Source organism: Danio rerio, chromosome 2, assembly GCF_049306965.1.
Source record: "Danio rerio strain Tuebingen ecotype United States chromosome 2, GRCz12tu, whole genome shotgun sequence".
Taxonomy (NCBI): domain Eukaryota; kingdom Metazoa; phylum Chordata; class Actinopteri; order Cypriniformes; family Danionidae; genus Danio; species Danio rerio.
In genome coordinates, this window is record NC_133177.1 from 47,565,104 (window position 1) to 47,583,661 (window position 18,558).

General features: G+C 38.8%; 1 protein-coding gene across 2 annotated transcripts in view; it reads left to right on the forward strand.

Annotated features, from left to right (window-relative positions):
- The window catches only part of kcnab1b (potassium voltage-gated channel subfamily A regulatory beta subunit 1b), a 105,692-nt gene that overhangs the window by 415 nt on the left and 86,719 nt on the right, over positions 1 to 18,558 (forward strand). For both annotated transcript variants that reach the window (XM_009298790.5, XM_073929593.1), the window contains exon 2: positions 4,781 to 4,993. In XM_009298790.5, coding sequence (XP_009297065.3) covers positions 4,932 to 4,993 — 62 coding nt within the window. In that variant the 5' untranslated portion in view covers positions 4,781 to 4,931. The remainder of the gene's footprint in view (positions 1 to 4,780; positions 4,994 to 18,558) is intronic.

Consider the following 18,558-nt stretch of genomic DNA (forward strand, 5'->3'; position numbering starts at 1 on the left):
GTTGCAGATCAATCCAAACACTAGATGGCGGGGTTGGTTCATTCTTGTGCATATTGCAGGCCTGAGACTATTACATACGTAGAAAGAAAAGGTGTATTGATGCCTTTTATGAATGGCGATATTTTTGTTAAGATTAGCATAAGACATTCATTCATTCATTTTCTTGTCAACTTAGTCCCTTTATTAATCCAGATCGCCACAGCGGAATGAACCGCCAACTTATCTAGCACGTTTTCAAGCAGCGGATGCCCTTCCAGTTGCAACCCATCTATGGGAAACAAACACACATACACACACTCATACACTAGGGACAATTCAGCCTACCCAATTCATCTGTACCGCATGTCTTTGGACTGTGGGGGAAACCGGAGCGCCCAGAGGAAACCCACGCAAACACAGGGAGAACCAACAACAAGGATAATAGACTCACTCAAAACATTCATTTATTCATTCATTTTCCTTTAGTCTCTTATTTATCAGGGGTTGCCATGTCTTATGCAACGGATGCCCTTCCAGCCGCAACCCAGTACTGGGAAACACCCATACACTATCACATTCACACACGCAGACACACACACACACACACTCTCTCATATGGCCAATTATTTTCATCTAATTTACCTATGGCTATAGCACATGTCTTTGGACAGTGGGGGAAACCGGAGCACTCGCAGGAAACCCACTCGAACATGAAAACTCCACACAGAAATGCCAACTGACCCAGCCAGGACCTAAACCAGCAATCTTTTTGCTTTGAGGTGACAGTGCTAACCAATGAGCCACTGTCGCTCTAGCAAAAGACATATTTAAGATAACAAAGGTTTGTTTATTAAAATTATTGTCAGAAATGCTTACAATAATAATCATTTTATGACCATTTATATAACATTATTTCATGCTATGTTCCGGCTCAAAGTTCAGCTCCAATGTAGGCCCTTATTAAAATTCATTTTAAATCTTAACCAGTTTTTGCCAAAATCCTTCAAACCTCTAGGTATTTTCAAGTTTTTAATGTTTAAAATGTAATCAAATTCGGTATGATCAGTTTATATTTGAAAAAGTACAGGTCAGATTCATCATGCTTAATCTTTATGAAATAGTGCAGTTACATAATATTTGACCCATATTTTGGCATTGTATTTTCATTAGACTTGTCTGCGTTTAAAATGCTTTATATTGGCTAACACCAAGACGTTTCAATAAGATCTCATCTTTGACTCATAAGCTAGTTAATTATTCATTCATTCATTCATTCATTTTCCTTCGGCTTAGTTCCTTTATTCATCAGGGGTCGTCACAGCGTAATGAACCAACAACTTATCCAGCACATTTTACACAGTGGACCCCCTTCCAGCTGCAGCCCAGTACTGGGAAACATCCATACACACTCATTCACACACATACACTACGGCCAGTTATTTATCTATTTATATACTCATTTGTTTTTTGTATGTTGTATTGTTTTTCTTTGTTTGTGATGACTGCAGCTGAGGGCATGAGCCCAAGACAAATTTCCCTAAGTGGGACAATAAAGTTTTACCTTAACCACTGAGCCACCATGTCGCCGTTAATTAATCAGATGCCAATATTTATACTTAGGTCAGCAGTCTTCACACTGCCAAGTTGGCTTTTAGATTAAGTCAGAGTCTTCATGTTAAGACACTTGACTTGGAGTATTTACAGGGATCCACTTTTTCAATATTTCTATGCGTAATTAGATTTGCTTGTTTCTGAACCCTCCCTGCGGCCTCTCACATCTATACAGTATGCCTTATTATACGAAAACCTCAAAGCAGACTATCAAAACATAACTTACCTAATTATTATTAAAGTTTATATTTAATTTAATTAGTTTCCCCCTTATCTTGAGTCCTGTGAGAGTGATGTTTATTAGTCGTCTTCAGCCAGGGAAACTGATTGTGCGTGTGTGTGACTGTAAGCATGTGTGGAGCTTTACTAAGTCATTGTCACAGCTGAATTTGTTGCCTGCAGCAGCTGTAGAGGGAATCTGTCAAGCTAGTTATCAGTATTCCATTCATGTAGTTTCTCTCCCTGCTTCCATGTCTTTACTCTCTCTGCAGCATTCTTCCTTTATGGTCAGAGACACAGAAAGTTTCTCATATTTTTCACAAAAAGACTTATTCTGACACTCTCCCGTCTTTCCATCGTCCCTCAGTTTTTCATCTTCTCTCTGAAATCTGTGATGAACCCTTCACTGGCTTTTTCTGCCATTCTAAGCAATTCTGCATTGACGGTGTACCATTGTGAGTCTGAACTGAGATCAGATTAAGTGAATTTAAAATGAAACCAGATTGAGTCTGAATTTTGGGAAAGTATGTAAATGTGAGTGCAGCCATATTGAGCAGTTAGATCTACTATAGATGCTGTGAAATATGTGGATTAGCCAACATTTTTGCGAAAAGTAAAAAATGTTACTTCATGTACCTTTCATTGCACGTTTCAGATGACAAATCCACTAGAGGGCGCTGTCTAAATTTTTGCGAATACTTAGGGTATGTGTTGTTGTACGTTTTAGATACACATTCTTGTAGATATCCAGGTGAAGGCGAGGCTTGTCGTTCAAATCGACTACACCAGCGAACCACTGACCTAAACTTAACCAATATTATGGGGTATTGGTTTGCAAAGAACTGCATGAAAAAAACGTAATAGTCAAAAATATGTCCCCATGAATATTATTAGTGATTTGACAGATTACTAATCTTATGGGTCGGATCACACTACGGTTTTTGAGTCACGGATCAGACCATTTTTCAGATCAGCAAAAAGGAATGAGACAAATGTCATTGCTTCCCATTTATACAAAAAATGACAGCAAAAGCTATTGGTTTTAACAAACAGAACTTAGAAATTGCAATTTTCATACAAATAAAAATCAAGAAAAAATTATCTGAACAAAAGGAAAATATTCAATATAAAAAAAGATCTTTGCTGTTGTTGCTGATAATGCTAAATATAGAAATCTAACATCTTGTACAACATTTCATATTTATTTTTAAATTAATGATTCAACAATTGGAGACGTGATGGCGCAGTAGGTAGTGCTGTCGCCTCACAGCAAGAAGGTCGCTGGTTCGAGCCTGGGCTGGGTCAGGTGGCGTTTTTGTGTGGAGTTTGCATGTTCTCCCCGTGTTTGCCTGGGTTTCCTTCGGGTGCTCCGGTTTCCCCCACAGTCCAAAGACATGCGGTACAGGTAAATTGGGTAGGCTTAATTGTCCGTAGTGTATGAGTGTAATTGAGTGTATGGATGTTTCCTAGAGATTGGTTGCCGCTGAAAGCGCATCCGCTGTGTAAAAATATATGCTTTATAAGTTAGCGCTACATTCCGCTTTGGCGACCCCAGATTAATAAAGAGACTAAGCCGAAAAGAAAATGAATGACAATTCACACATAAAACTTCATGTTTGATTATAGGTGTATCATTTTTGAAAACCTATTCATTGACATAACTTTGATGGTTGTTTGTAGCCACCCATTGGTTAAAAAATGTAATTGCTACAACATTCACCAACATCAAGTTTGATGAAAGTTCCTTTGATTTTAATCTTAACCACAAACATCAGTGTTTATATCTGAACTATATATATATATATATATATATATATATATATATATATATATATATATATATATATATATATATATATATATAGGCAGTTTTTAACTGGTGACAAGTCATATGCACATCTAATATTGGCAACAAATTTGTGAAGGCAAGTCTGTAATGGGAAGAAATCTGAACTGTATGTGAATTTGAATTACGGAACAATAAGTACACAGAACCAAGTTTCCAGGCAAGTTTGAAAACTAATTCAATTTAATTTAAGTTTAGTGCTTTTTTTACAATAACTGTTATTCTATTATATTTATTGTGAAAATCAATCTACATAGCCAAATATGAATAATTTTCAAATTAGTCAGAATTTAATCAAAGCTGTATTCATACCAGACTAAACGTTTTATCTGTTGAATGTTTTTGTGATTTGGAGTTTAAACAAGTCTATATTTTGGGTATGAAAAGATGAGTGCAAGATCATCAAACTAAAAATATAAAAAAACAAAATGCTACGCAACAGAGGATCATACACTGGAAAATAATGTTTGTGTAAAAACAGAGCTTACAGGAGCCGTGCTGCTTCATCTCATATGTGTTCTGGCTGAAAGTCTCTCCACTGATCTGATCTGATGTCAGAAATATGGCTGAAGCTTTTCCCAGCTTATCCCCCCAAAGCAACTGGCAGTCGACACTAATGCCAGACAGCGCCAGAGCCCATGCAAGAGCTGGTTTTGTTATTTAATTAACAAATTATCATTAATAATACTATGTCTATACCTGACGCATTTGAAACTACACGCATTTATACGTTTCCAATTGTATGTGCCAGTGTTTGTAAGCATATACAGATGGTTACCCAGATATTTGGGATATTTTTTATTCTGACAACAGTCACACAGCTAACATGAGGACTTTAGCTGACTTACAAATCTATCTCCCATTGTTCGTTGGAATGCCATGAAGTCAGAAATCCCATGACTGGATGGTACTAAAGGATTACAATTCCATGCGTGATGTCCCGTATTTGGATTGGCCTCAGCTGTGTTTACCCAGACTGATAGCTCAGTGTATTGACTGCTAGCTCTGTGTATAAAAACCAAGGTGGAAAGGCTCTCACATCTTTATGACAGCACGTCGCATTTAAGCGAGAATCAGAAGAATGTATCTGTACAAGGCGGCTCTCAGTGACATTTCTGTCCCCAGGCAGAGAAGTGTTCAGCGCTGCGAGAGAAGCCCAGGTCTCGTCCTCCAGAGACAGCAGGCAGGACTGAGCTCACAGCACCACACAACAGGCTGTTCACACTGGACTGCCAGATCCAGCTCTGCCCTGGAGCTCCAGCAGCTGAGACTTTTCATGCAGATCCATGGGTTCTCTTTGAAGGACCCATTGGGCACCACCACCAAAATGGCCTACAGGTACACTTGTTTTTACACACTAAGAGAAGTAGATTTGATATACAGTGGAACCATCAAAGAATTACTTCACTGAAAAAAAAGAAAATTCTGATATTAAAGGTTCAGGACACCCTGGAGAACTTTTTTTTTATATTTACAGATTTGTGTGTGTTGAGCATCAGTCAAGACAATGTTAGCACCTGTCAGCTTTAATTTTGGGAAAAATTGATAATTTTGAGCTTTTGTCAGCAAATTTCAGCTTCCGGGTTTAAAATGATTTTTGGGGCGGGATCAAAATCGGCGACGTAGCGCAGTACTGCAAGTGCAATGATGACGCGTCGGTTTCTCATTATTATTCATAGCGGAGTTTTCTTATCCTATGAGAAGAGCCGGCTGTTTAATTATTCATGAGAGCACGTGCTTTCCGAAGGCAGACCTGCCAGTTTCAAGCAAGCTGTGAGTGAGACACAGACCAACGGCACGCAGTAGCCGTTCATGAAGGCTCGTATGTGTTTGTTTCCATGATCCACGGGGTTTGTTGCATGTTTTTTCTCCGCGATCCTGTCAGGGCCGATCATACAGCAAAGCTGTGTGTGTGCTGCAAGCATGTTTGTCGGGAGAGCAGTGCGAGAATTGAAGAATGGCGGACGTTGACTTTTATCAGGAGTTTGTTCACATTTAGACACATCACCGTGCTGCTGTGTTTGCCTAAATCCTCTATATTACCAGCAGTGTTAATAGTTAAAATAGACAGATCAGGAGACCTGCTGCACTGAGTCTGCATTCAGATTTATAATTTAGACCGGAAGGATCCTCATTTATAGTGTTTACATGAACACACTTATCTTTATAATGATATAATTTGTGGTTATGTGTATATGAAATTACGAATAACAATTGTAGCAGGGCATTAAATTACTGTTTATTTCTATGCATTTTAACTTTGTGAACTATAAACTCATGCGTCTCCTCACGGTTTGTGTCTCAGTTTGTGAGCTAACTGTCAACAACAAATATTCGCTCCCCTTCTCCCCTTCTCCCCTGTTGGCCACGCCCACTCCTGCCCTATGCTCGCGGAGCTCCACGCCCATTAATCATGAATCTTTTGAAAAAATTCTGAAGTAGTCTTTAACCGAAAGTGGGGGGTGTCATGGCCCTTTAATCACTCACCCCCATGCTTTCCAACCCCCAGAGACCTTTGTTCATTTTTATAGCACAAATTAACATATTTTAGATGAAATGTGAGATCTTTCTCATTCGCCATAGACAGCAATTTCTGTCTTTATTTAGTTATACTTGCTATACCTGCACTGACAAATATAAATAAAGTTAAATTACAATGAAATTACGAATCTAAGTGAAGTTTATTTATAAACTAAATTCGAGAGGAGCACGCGCTTATGATTGATAGCAGCTGGTCCACATTAGCTTACACTGATTCACCAATCAGACGACTCCTTAACCACTATAAAAAACCTGAGTATCTTACCTCAGCCATCTTCGTCTTGAAGAGTCCCCCTTTCCACCCCTACTTCTCCCATTTCCTTGTCAGGGCAGCACGGAGGCCTAATGGTTAGCATCATTGCCTCACAGCAAGAATGTCACTGGTTCAGTCACTACCTGGGCAAGTCTGCATTTCTGTGCGGAGTGTGCATGTTCTCCCTGTGTTTGTGTGGGTTTTCCGCGGGTTCTTCGGTTTCCTCCCACAGACCAAGAACATGTAACATAAGTAAATTGACAAAAAAAAAATTTGACAGCATACAGTAGATATTCCATAGCATTCATAATCTACTTCCAACATCATCAAGCAGAGGGAGTTCTCGAGAGCTACCTGAACTCAGATTCCCGTCTGGCCCTGCAACGCTGGGGAGCCCCGGGCTCACGGATCGCACAAGCTTAGGGCTCTCTCCTGGGCAGCATGCCAAACACGCTTCACAATCTATCATCAGCTAAGGGTGAACTCTTGAAATCAATATAAATCTTAACAAAGTACAGAAAGTTTGCCAAAAATGAAAGTGAAAACAGAATAATAAAATAAAAAAAATAACAAAAAAGGATAATAAAATAAAAAGTAGGAATAAATCTATGATATATATAACATATTTTCACAACAATTTAACTTTAATTTAGGATTATTTTAAAACAAAACAGCTATGTACTTTAACAGCTATGTTTCATTCATTTATTCATATTCTTTTCATCTTAGTCCCTTTATTAATCTGGGGTCGCCACTGCGGAATGAACCACCGCAGCCATGTTAGAGTATAATTTAAAGTTAAATTCAACAATTGCATTATACTGTATTCATTCCTTCATTGTCTTTTATAAAATAAAATATATATAAATAAAATAATATTGTGATAAATTACATTTGAAAATCCTCTCTTTATATGTTTTTTTTTTTAAATATGTCCTGAAACTTGTTCACTCACTTTATGATAAATCGTTTTTAGATTGTTTCCAATAACATGTTACAGTGAAATAGAATTCAAGTGGAAATACAGTAAAATGGCTTTAAATCCTAACAGAAAAATCACATGAACATCACGAGAGCTAAAGTCACACATAAAACACTTAAAACTTGATTTTGGAGCATTTTCAAGTGGAAAAAAGATCATAAGATCACGTTTCGTTTCACACAGGTTTCATATGTAAAGGTCACACGGTTTTTCTGCTAACTTTGTCTTGTTAGTTTAATGCTCTGATGACCTCTTTATTTAAAGAAAAGGTTCACTCAAAAATAGACATTTTAACATTTATTTTCTTTTCGGCTTAGTCCCATTATTTAACAGGGGTGGCCACAGCGGAATGAACCTTCAACTTATTCAGCACGTTTTTACGCAGCAGATGAGTCGCAACCCATCTCTGGAAAACATCCACACGCACTCATTCACACTCACACACTACGGACAATTTAGCCAATATAATTCACTTGTACCACATGTGTTTGGAATGTGGGGGAAACCGGAGCACCCGGACGAAACACACGCAAACACGGGAAGAACATGCAAACTCCACATAGAAACGCCAACTGACCCAGGCTTGAATCAGCGACCTTCTTGCTGTGAGGCGACAGCACTACCTTCTACGCCACTGCGTCGCCGACATTTTAACATAAAGGAAGATATTTTAAATAATCTTGGGATTCATTTAACATTGGATCTCGTTGACTTTAATTGCAAGATATTTTTAGAATATTTATTTTGTGTTACGATAACGATAGCAGAATTTGACATTTTGAGTAAACTGTCCCTTTAAAAATGCGAACAGCACAGTACAAATTGCAGGGTTCCTCACAACTCATTCATGTTGGCCCAACACAAATTAAGTAAACTCAGAGCGGGTTAAAAGCCACCAACCACAGTAACAACAAAAACCAATCTGCTGTAAAAGGTAGGCCTGGGAGATAGACTGCAATTTCCCCCGGTTGTCCAGACAACCCTGAGGCCAGATGCAGTACTGTGGTCTAAAGAGGCAAGGAAGATCATTCTCATCGAACTTACAGTCCCATGGGAAGAAAGTTGTGAGCAAACGTTTGAGAGGAAGAGCGCCAAATACCAGGACCTCTTGCATGACTGCAGGGAGAAAGGTTGGCAAGCATTACTCTTCCCAGTTGAGGGCTGTAGAGGATTCCACGCCCATTCAGTATGGAGGATGCTTACAGCCATTAAGGTAATGGGGAGGGAAAGAAAGATAACTGTTTGCTTGATGGGGGAGGCAGCAGAGAGAGCTTCTAGCTGGACATGGAGCAGGAGAGAGGAGCTTAGCTGGAAGCCAGGGGGAGTTGATGGGCAGTGATTTGGCCACCACTGCTGACCCACCAATGTTGAGGGTGTTGCGGTTCACGGTTGAAACACCCAATGATCGTTGGATACTGCCTGATAACATCAAGTCTTCCTGGCCAAGGCTAAATTCACCAAAAGTGAATGAAGGAGAAGAATCTTTGAATGTAATCGTAATTTACACATTTAAGGGTATTGAACATAAAACAATTAAGCTGTCCCCAAACAATCTCAAGAAGTTTGTTGTTTCTGCTCAATTTAAATAAGTTTTTAAATAGTTTGAACAAGCAGGAAAATATTGAGTGAGTCTGGTATCCTTGTTGGAAATATAATTGAATAACTGCACAAGTATTGACTTTCAACAGTATTCAAGAAGCATTAATTGGCAACAGCATTCAAGCACATCCCTGATTTTGCAGTCATTTATTGAACCGCACTTATCAGCTGTAATAATTAATTTACTCGCACACTTATTCATTATACAAACTAAATGACATGACCTGGAACGGCTTACACAAGAAAATTTGCAAATTAAATAAGCCGTGGATTCAGTTTCTGTTTGACTTAATGAAACAGTCGGGATATACAGTAATAGAGTTTACAAATCAGGAAAAAAATAGGTTAACTGAAAATATGCAAAGCTGGTTTTCATGTTTACTGCTTTTTCAGTTCACATTTTTGACATGTTGATTATACATGTCGACACTTTTCATTTTTAAAGAGTGTCTATAGAGGGTTCGGGAATGAAAAGACAAACACCCATACTGTATAATCAGTGCGTGAAAGCGTTTGTCAAAGATCAAAGGTTTTGTTTATGAGTCATGAGTCAGAGGTGTTATTCGAGCCACTGAAGGAGGGGCGACCGCTGGGTAAAATAAAGCTATTAGCTCTGATTAGCTGCCAGCTTGATCTGCTTTGACTCACACTGGTTCTTTATGCTAATGACTTGCAATAGGACTAATTCCTTATGACAGCTGCGGGATTACTGAGGAAAAGCGGGAGAAAGAGAGAGAGAGAGATGAGGGTTAGGTACATATGTAGTTACGCAGAAGGAAAAGGTCATTATGTAGACAATATGTAAATCTGTGGTTTATGTAATTCTGCTGTATTTAATGCGTAGTGGCAAAGCATAGATTATCAATTATAGGGATTGTGTACTGCTCATTTTCAGGGCCAGGGACTGACAGATTCATAGTGGGAGTGTGCCATGTTGAGGACACTCAATTACGATGATCTTGATTGGTTTCACTGCATCACTGTATGTATATATATCATATGGTTATCAATACAAAAATAGTTTTCTTTTTTTGTGTTGTTATTTTGCCTGATGATGTCTTAATGTTATGTCTGGAAGGTAACTTTAATGATAATTATGTTAATTATGTGATCTAATTAAAACCTGTTTCATTTTAATTAGAAAATTTGAGCACATCACACCTGTCCTCAGGTCTTGACACTGGCTCCCAGTTACATTCAGAATAGATTTTAAAGTATTATTACTTGTCTGTAAATCACTAAATGGCCTAGGACCTCAATACATCACAGATATGCTCACTGAATACAAACCTAACAGATCCCTCAGATCATTAGGATCAAGTAAATTACAAATTTCAAGAGTTCAGTCAAAGCACAAAAAGTGAATTACCGGCTAATAATTAATATTAAAACACAAGCGTTTTTGTTTATTCTTAATTTTTTTTTTTTTTTACATATTTTGTTTTATTGTGAGACCTTGATATCTTCTCCAATAACTTCATATATATATATATATATATATATATATATATATATATATATATATATATATATATATATATATATATATATATATATATATATATATATATATATATATTATTATATATATATATATTTTTTATATATTATTATTATTATATATATATTTATATTATTATATATATATTTTATATATATATATATATATATATATATATTTTTTTTTTTTTTTTTCTTGGTTGACCTTTGGTTCTTAGAGTCTAGTTAATTTACAATTTAATACATTTCTGTTAGCTTTTTTTTTTATTTTTTTAGAGATTTTTAAAAGACAAATGAAATCAAAACTTACCATATGATTTTGTTAGCTCACATTGCCAGTTTTGTGGTGAACAATTAATAATATACAAATAATATAATATACAATAATATAATCTATTACTAATGTAATAATATACAAATATAATCTATATAATGACATATTAAGAAAAAAAGTTTGAAAAATTTAAATCTGAAGATTTTAGCACTTCCTATTTTTTTTTTTTTTTTGGTAAATTGGTATTGGGCGTGGCCAACATACTTAACTATGCCCCCTGTCAGTTTTAAGAACAAGCAGAAATGGTGTAAAGGAGGTTTCTGTCAGGTTGTAATAACTCTTCTAAACCCATTTCCTGATCTTTTTGAATGAAATGCCTACTTTAGGCACTGCGACACAATATGAAAAAACAAAAAAGCAAAAAAACAGTCACAGCTTCCGGTTAATGTAGACTTTAAATATACTTTAGTTTTAAGAAAAAGATTTTATTATATTTGCTAATATTTTTAATCAATCATGTCACTACATTAAATGACATTTTGTTTTAAATGAAAATATCCAAAACTGAGATAAAGTATCTGGTCTAAAGCTGTTTTTTTTATAGTTAACTAAAATAAAAAGTATAAAAGCATTTTCATTACTTATAGCAATTTTATTTTTTTTCAGCTTATAAAAAGCTACATTTCTCAGTTTTATTCAGTTTAATTTGCTGCACTGATAAACATAAATGCAATGTTAAAGTAAATTTAAAATTTAATTGTAGAATTTAAAATTTTAATTAAAGTGAAATAACTAAAGTGGAATTGGGGAAACAAAAACTGCAAAAAAAAAAAACTGTACCTTCTGGGACATATTTGGCTCACTCCATGAGTCTATATAGCGGTACATTTTCAGAATTAGCCTAGGTTGATTTACTCACTCCCAGGTCATCCAAGATGTATGTGACTTTTTTCCTTTGGTAAAACATTAAAGAAGGTTTTTCGCTAAAATTGTGGTCCTTGAAGATTCATAAAATGCAATATTTACCACCTTATTAGCTTGAAACCACAGCCTTGGCAAAAGGTATTAAGCACATTTATTACAGTCTGAAGCTTGAGATTCATGTAAGGTAATTAAATATACATAGAGAGTTTGTAAATGTCCTGCTTTTTTCAGAGCTTTGAGAAGCTGCTTTTAAAATTTCTTTAAAAATATAAAGATTATAGGCGACACGGTGGCTCAGTGGTTAGCACTGTCGCCTCACAGCAAGAAGGTTGCTGGTTCGAGTCCTAGCTGGGTCAGTTAGCATTTTTGTGTTAGTGTGGGTTTCCTCCAGGTGCTCCAGTTTCCCCCACAGTCCAAAGACATGCGCTATAGGTGAATTGGGTAAGTTAAATTGTCCATAGTGTATGTGTGTGAATGAATGTGTATGGGTGTTTCCCAGTACTGGGTTGCAGCTGGAAGGGCATCTGCTGTGTAAAACATATGGATAAGTTGGCGGTTCATTCCGCTGTGGTGACCTTATGATAAATAAATGGACTAAGACGAATGAAAATAAATGAATGAATGAATAAAGATTATTATTATTCCTAATGAACAATACTATTAATTATCATGACATATTTGTCTACACAAGCTTCTTATAACCTTAAATTCAATTCAGAAGGCCAAACAGTCATTCAGATCCAGCCTGCTGTATCTTTTACTTATCTCACAGTGACATCCACACCAATTTTTCACATTTAATCGTGTTTCTAAATCAGTGACTTTCTCAGCTGTTCTTAGAGAGGAGAAACTTCCCAGTTGATGATAATAAATCTGTATAAAGATGTTAAAAATGAGGGAGCGGTGTCCTTGGAGAGCTCATGCAAAACCATGTTTGACTAAACTAATTTCCTGCCAGAGCTCTTTATTTGGACGAGAGTATAATAAAGTGGGTGATCTCTGACTGAGTCTCATTATCAGGGGGACGTTTAGAGAGATCTTTGTCTCTGGGTGCCAGAATAGTTTTTCCATCAGGGGACGCCAAAGTGTGACAGTCTCAGATTAAGCTTACTTTAGTGACACACTTACACTCAGTTAAGACTGTGAGACAGAGTAGTGCTATTCAGATGCAGTCCTAGAGGGCCAAGGCACAGAGTAGTAGATCCAGCACCTTTGTGGCACTTTAGTCCATGTCTGATTTCTTTGAGGTCAAAGCTGTTTGTGTACTAGAGATGCGCGGATGGGCTATTATTTCATCCGCAACCGCATGACAAAATTCATCATCCGTCCGCCATCCATCTGCAGTAACATTTTTGACCAATTTTTAAAACCGCACCCGCCCGCCATCTGCTGATTGGGCTCTTTATTTGAATGGCTTATTCCTTTTTTTATTAAATGAATGTTTCTTTATCGATCATTATAGAACAGAGAATGACTTGAATGTAGACATGCAGTTAATCCAAACGTGCAAGTCATTAATTGACGACGCTTTGAAGTTACGCTAAAGATACGAGGACGTGTCTTTTCACTTGATTCGATTCCTCGGTCCTTCAGTCTTTTTGCGTCCTTCCCTCGTAACGTTATCCCGGTGGGGTGGAAACACGAGGAAAGAAAGCAAGGAAAGGAAACGAGGATGCACAAATAAGAAATGAGAACCACCCGAGCTCTCAGAATATCAGCAGTGAACTCCGTCTCCAATCGGCGCACAGGGACAAAAATAAATAAATAGCCTAAATTAAACGCACTGTACTGTACAATTTTTTTTATTGTAGCCTAATAGAAAACGCATTGACACATCATTTCAACATGCTGCTATTTAGCCTACTACTAAATGCCTAATTTAATTTGAATTAATTTTTTAGTAAATAGATAGAATAATAAGTCATTTACATTATAGCCTAATAATGTTTACATTTGTAGTTGTCCATAGCAACCCCAAAAACGTACCTGCTTGCCTTGCACATCTAATTAATTGGCACAGTTTTTCGACTATTTTTTATTTTTTGCTGTGGATGTTATTGAGCTTGTAGAAATCGGAAACAACACAGTTCTGCGACACAGATGAACCTTATTGATATCTCTATCAGACAATACCTATTTTATATGCCAAAAGAAACAACAGGCAGTAAAAAAAATATTAACATAAATATCTTAATGTAGGCATAGGCTATAGTCGCATGCTTTGGCAAACAGTTGAAAATTTTTTTAATAAAAACGTCATTCTCTTTCAGGAAATTCAGCCAGTTTTAGACAGCAATGTTGGCTGAGCAACAGCAAAGACAATCACTTGCTTTGTTGGCAGGTGAATAGTGTTCTTGAACGAATCATGTGAGTGAATCAGTTAATGACTCATTATTAAAGACAGTCAGTTGCCTAGTTGGTAGGTGAATAGTGTTCCTAAATGAATCATTTGACTGAATCTTTTAAATGAATCACTTAATAACTCACTCATAAAGACAGTTAGTCGATTTGTTAAACAAATCATTTAATAACTCACTCATAAAGGCAGTCACTTGCTTTGTTGGTAGGTAAATAGTGTTCTTAAACAAATCATTTGAGTCAATCAGTTAATAACTCAGACAAGTACGTGTTTTGTTGGTGTTCTTGAATGAATCATTTGAGTGAATCATTTAATAACTCGTTCGTAAAGACAGTCACTTGCTTTGTTGGTAGGTGAATAGTGTTCTTGAATGAATCATTTGAGTGAATCAGTTAATAACTCACTTAGACAATCACTTGTTTTGTTGGTAGGTGAATAGTGTTCTAAACAAATTATTTAAGCAAATCATTTGAGTGAATTTCTTAATAACTCACTCATGAAGATAGTTGATTTGTTATTAAGTGAATAGTTTTCTTAAATGAACCATTTGAGTGAGCCATTTAATTACTCATAAGGACAGTTACTTGTTTTGATGGTAGGTGAATAGTGTTTAAGAAGGAATCGTTTGAGTGTATCATTTAATATCTCACACATAAACAGTGACTTGTTTTGTCGGTAGGTGAATAGTGTTCTTGAAAGAATACATTATGTGAACCGATTAATAACTTACTCAGACAATCACTTGTTTTGTTGGTAGGTGAATAGTGTTCTCTAATCATTTAGAGTGGATCATTTGAGTGAATCACTTAATTACTCACTTATAAGGACAGTTACTTGTTTTGTTGGTAGATGAATAGTGCTCTTGAACTAATCATTTGAGTGATTCATTTAATAACTCACTCATAACAGCAGTCACTTGTTTTGTTGGTAGGTAAATAGTGTTCTTAAACGAATCAGTTGGGTGTTGTTGTTGTTGTATTCTGTTTATGAACTTTCTATAAACTGAATTGTCATGTATTTTATTGCAACTTTACAAAAATATTGTATTTTGAAGATACAAGTACAACAGTTTTATTGTAAATGAGGAAAAAAATAATAATTCAACAAATTTACTGTAAAGATGCTTTGTAAAGGTTAAAAAACCTGAGGCTTAAAGAAATCTGTTTCCCCTTATAATTACCACTTTGTGGTAGTGTTCAGACACGTGCACTCAACCTGTGACAACACCCCCCCCCTCCCCCTTTATCCTGCACATGCCTCTTTGAAGGTCTCTGCGCGGGCCTGGTGGTGTTTATGTGCTTTCAACTCATAAATACAGGCTTTCTAAAAAAGTCTGGAATGCCCAGCAACTTCTCATGTCTAAGGCCCCGCTTTCACTGTCAGGTCTTGATGCCCAATTCCAATTTGTTGCCTATATCAGATTTTTTTTGCCTGTCCGTTTACACGTTTTTTTTAATTGTGACACATATATGATTCATGTGTTTACACTTGCCATACAATTTACGACGCCACACATACGTAAAGGCAGGTTCTTGCATCTGTATCACAGTAGCCACGATGAAAGAAATTGTCTTGCTTTTAGCTCTGAAAAAATGCAAAGTTTGCCCAACTTTAAATTGACTTATAGGCGGAGGAAGAGGGAAACTGTCATCATCCCAGTGTCACACCTGCTGCAGTGCCCTCTGGTGGTTTTCAAGGGCACCAGTTTTTGTTTTGGTTTTTGTGTTTTGTATCCTAGTCATGTGATCACTCCTTGTTTCCAGCTGTCCCTCATTGTCTAATTAGTTCTCTCTTTATAAGCCCTGTTATGTTGTGTTTAGTTTGCCTTTGGATTTTTCAATGTTCTGTTTAGGTTTGTCGTGCTTTATTCGTGATCTGGTTCATCGTGTTTGGTTTGTTTGTTTGTTCACTTTGTTTAGTATCATTACTATGTTTTTGGATATCTGTTTAGTTTGTGTTTGATTCACTTTTGAGCTTAATTTTTGCACTTCATGTTTTCCTCGATTTTGGTACCTTGCCTGTCCCTTTGTCATTTTTTTGGGGATCTTTATTGTTTGACAATAAATGTGTTTTGCTGCATTTGGATCTTTCCCTTGTTTTTGTGATACCCATTCGTGACATAATCCAAAGGCCATTACCAAGATCCAGCAGCATTTTTTTCCCTCTCTCTCTCTCGCCCCAGTTTTTCTCCCCTATTTTTGCTTTGGTTTTTGTCAAGTATGAGTCTCCGAATGGTTCCTCCAGTGACTGAAAGGGAGCGGTCACTTCGTCTTCAAGCATTGGTGGCTGAACGTCAGCAGGGTTGGGAGGTAGGAGCTTTTGCTCAGTCATTTTGGACTTTGGCTGTGGGACTGGGCTTATCGGACTATGAACTGATGACTATATTTAATCAATGTCTTGATTATCCTCTTTCTATTAAGGGGATGGATGAACTTGGGATCAATCAATTTTGGGAGTTTGTTGTCCACCTTAAAGTGAATAGTCTAAAAGTTAATTCTGTTCCCAAGATGACTTTAACTTCAGAAGCCCCACCTAAAGATACCATTGCCCCTGACTGTCTTTGCATGGCCTTAGAGCTTATTGACTCACTTCATGAAATTTTGGATAGTGTTGCGACTCAGCCTACAATACTAGTCCTGAGACACCCTTCGAGTTTGTTTTTGCTCCAGGCCCACTTTCTAAAATGGCTGATGATTTGGAATTTTGTTTAAACAAAGCTCATACTTCTGAACCTTTTTGCAAGATGGACATTAATTTAGATTTCATGCCTAAGATTGTGGCCACTTTGCAGCAATTGCCAAAGATAGTCAAAAGCTCTGAGCTTCAGTGCCATACCACAGCTATCTTCAAACCAGTGCCTGAACCCTTGACTAGTTTTGAAACAACTTGTTCGGAGGATTCATCTTTAGAGTTGGGGGAATCCTTATTTTCAATTTTTTCTGACTTTGATTTTTCTGTTCTTATAGAACCAGTTTTTTCTATTACTTTGGAAACCTCATTTTTTGGTTTTCTTGAGTCCTTGTTTCCCAGTACCAGTGAGCCTTCGTCCACAAGCCTTGGTGAGCATTCACCTTTAAGTGCCGGCGGGTCTTCAAGCTCCAGTGGACCCTCGCCCTCAAGCATTGGTGGACCCTCACCTTCAAGCACCGGCGGACCCCCGCCTTCAAGCGCCGGCGGACCCCCGCCCTCAAGCGCCGGCGGACCCCCGCCCTCAAGCGCCGGCGGACCCCCGCCCTCAAGCGCCGGCGGACCCCCGCCCTCAAGCGTTGGCGGACCCACGCCCTTAAGCGTTGGCGGACCCACGCCCTCAAGCGCCGGCGGACCCACGCCCTCAAGCGCCGGCGGAACCTCGCCCTCAAGCGTTGGCGGGTCCTCGCCCTCAAGCGTTGGCGGGCCCTCGCCCTCAAGCGTTGGCGGGCCCTCGCCCTCAAGCACTGGCGGGCCCTCGCCCTCAAGCGTTGGCGGGCCCTCGCCCTCAAGCGTTGGCGGGCCCTCGCCCTCAAGCGTTGGCGGACCCACGCCCTCAAGCGTTGGCGGACCCACGCCCTCAAGCGTTGGCGGACCCACGCCCTCAAGCGTTGGCGGACCCACGCCCTCAAGCGCCGGCGGACCCACGCCCTCAAGCGCCGGCGGACCCACGCCCTCAAGCGCCGGCGGACCCACGCCCTCAAGCGCCGGCGGAACCTCACCCTCAAGCGCCGGTGGACCCACGCTCTCAAGCGCCGGCGGGCCCTCGCCCTCAAGCGCAGGCGGGCCCTCGCCCTCAAGCGCCGGCGGGCCCTCGCCCTCAAGCGCCGGCGGACCCTCGCCCTCAAGCGCCGGCGGACCCTCACCCTCAAGCGCCGGCGGAACCTCACCCTCAAGCGCTGGTGGACCCACGCTCTCAAATGCTGAGTCCTTGCCCACAAGTGGCGGCGGACCCTTGTTTTCGGGTGCTGGCAAACCAACATTCTCAAGAGCCAGTGGGTCCTTGCCTTTTACACCAGTTAATGCCCCATGGAGGAAAACGGACATCTCATCTGGACCCTCAGGATGGTCCTCTGTTCCATGTGGGGGGCTACCAAACCCACCAGTTTTAAATTGGTGGAACCACAACTGGCTAAAAGGGACCTACTCCCCTATGGTACCACCATGGTGGTCCTATATTTGGGTATTGATATGTCGAGACTCTTTCAGTAACCAGTTCCTTAGACTCTTCTTAAGCCCTTACAGACTCTCTTTGATTCCTTGTTTTGTGTTATAAGGATTTTTTTTTGTTTGGTTTGTAGTGTTGGTCTGTCCCACCATCCCTCCCCTGGTCCACCTCCGTTCCGCCTCCCTCCTAGATGGGTGTTTTTGGGAGTGTCTGGTAGCCACTCCTTAAAGGGGGGGTAATGTCACACCTGCTGCAGTGCCCTCTGGTGGTTTTCAAGGGCACCAGTTTTTGTTTTGGTTTTTGTGTTTTGTATCCTAGTCATGTGATCACTCCTTG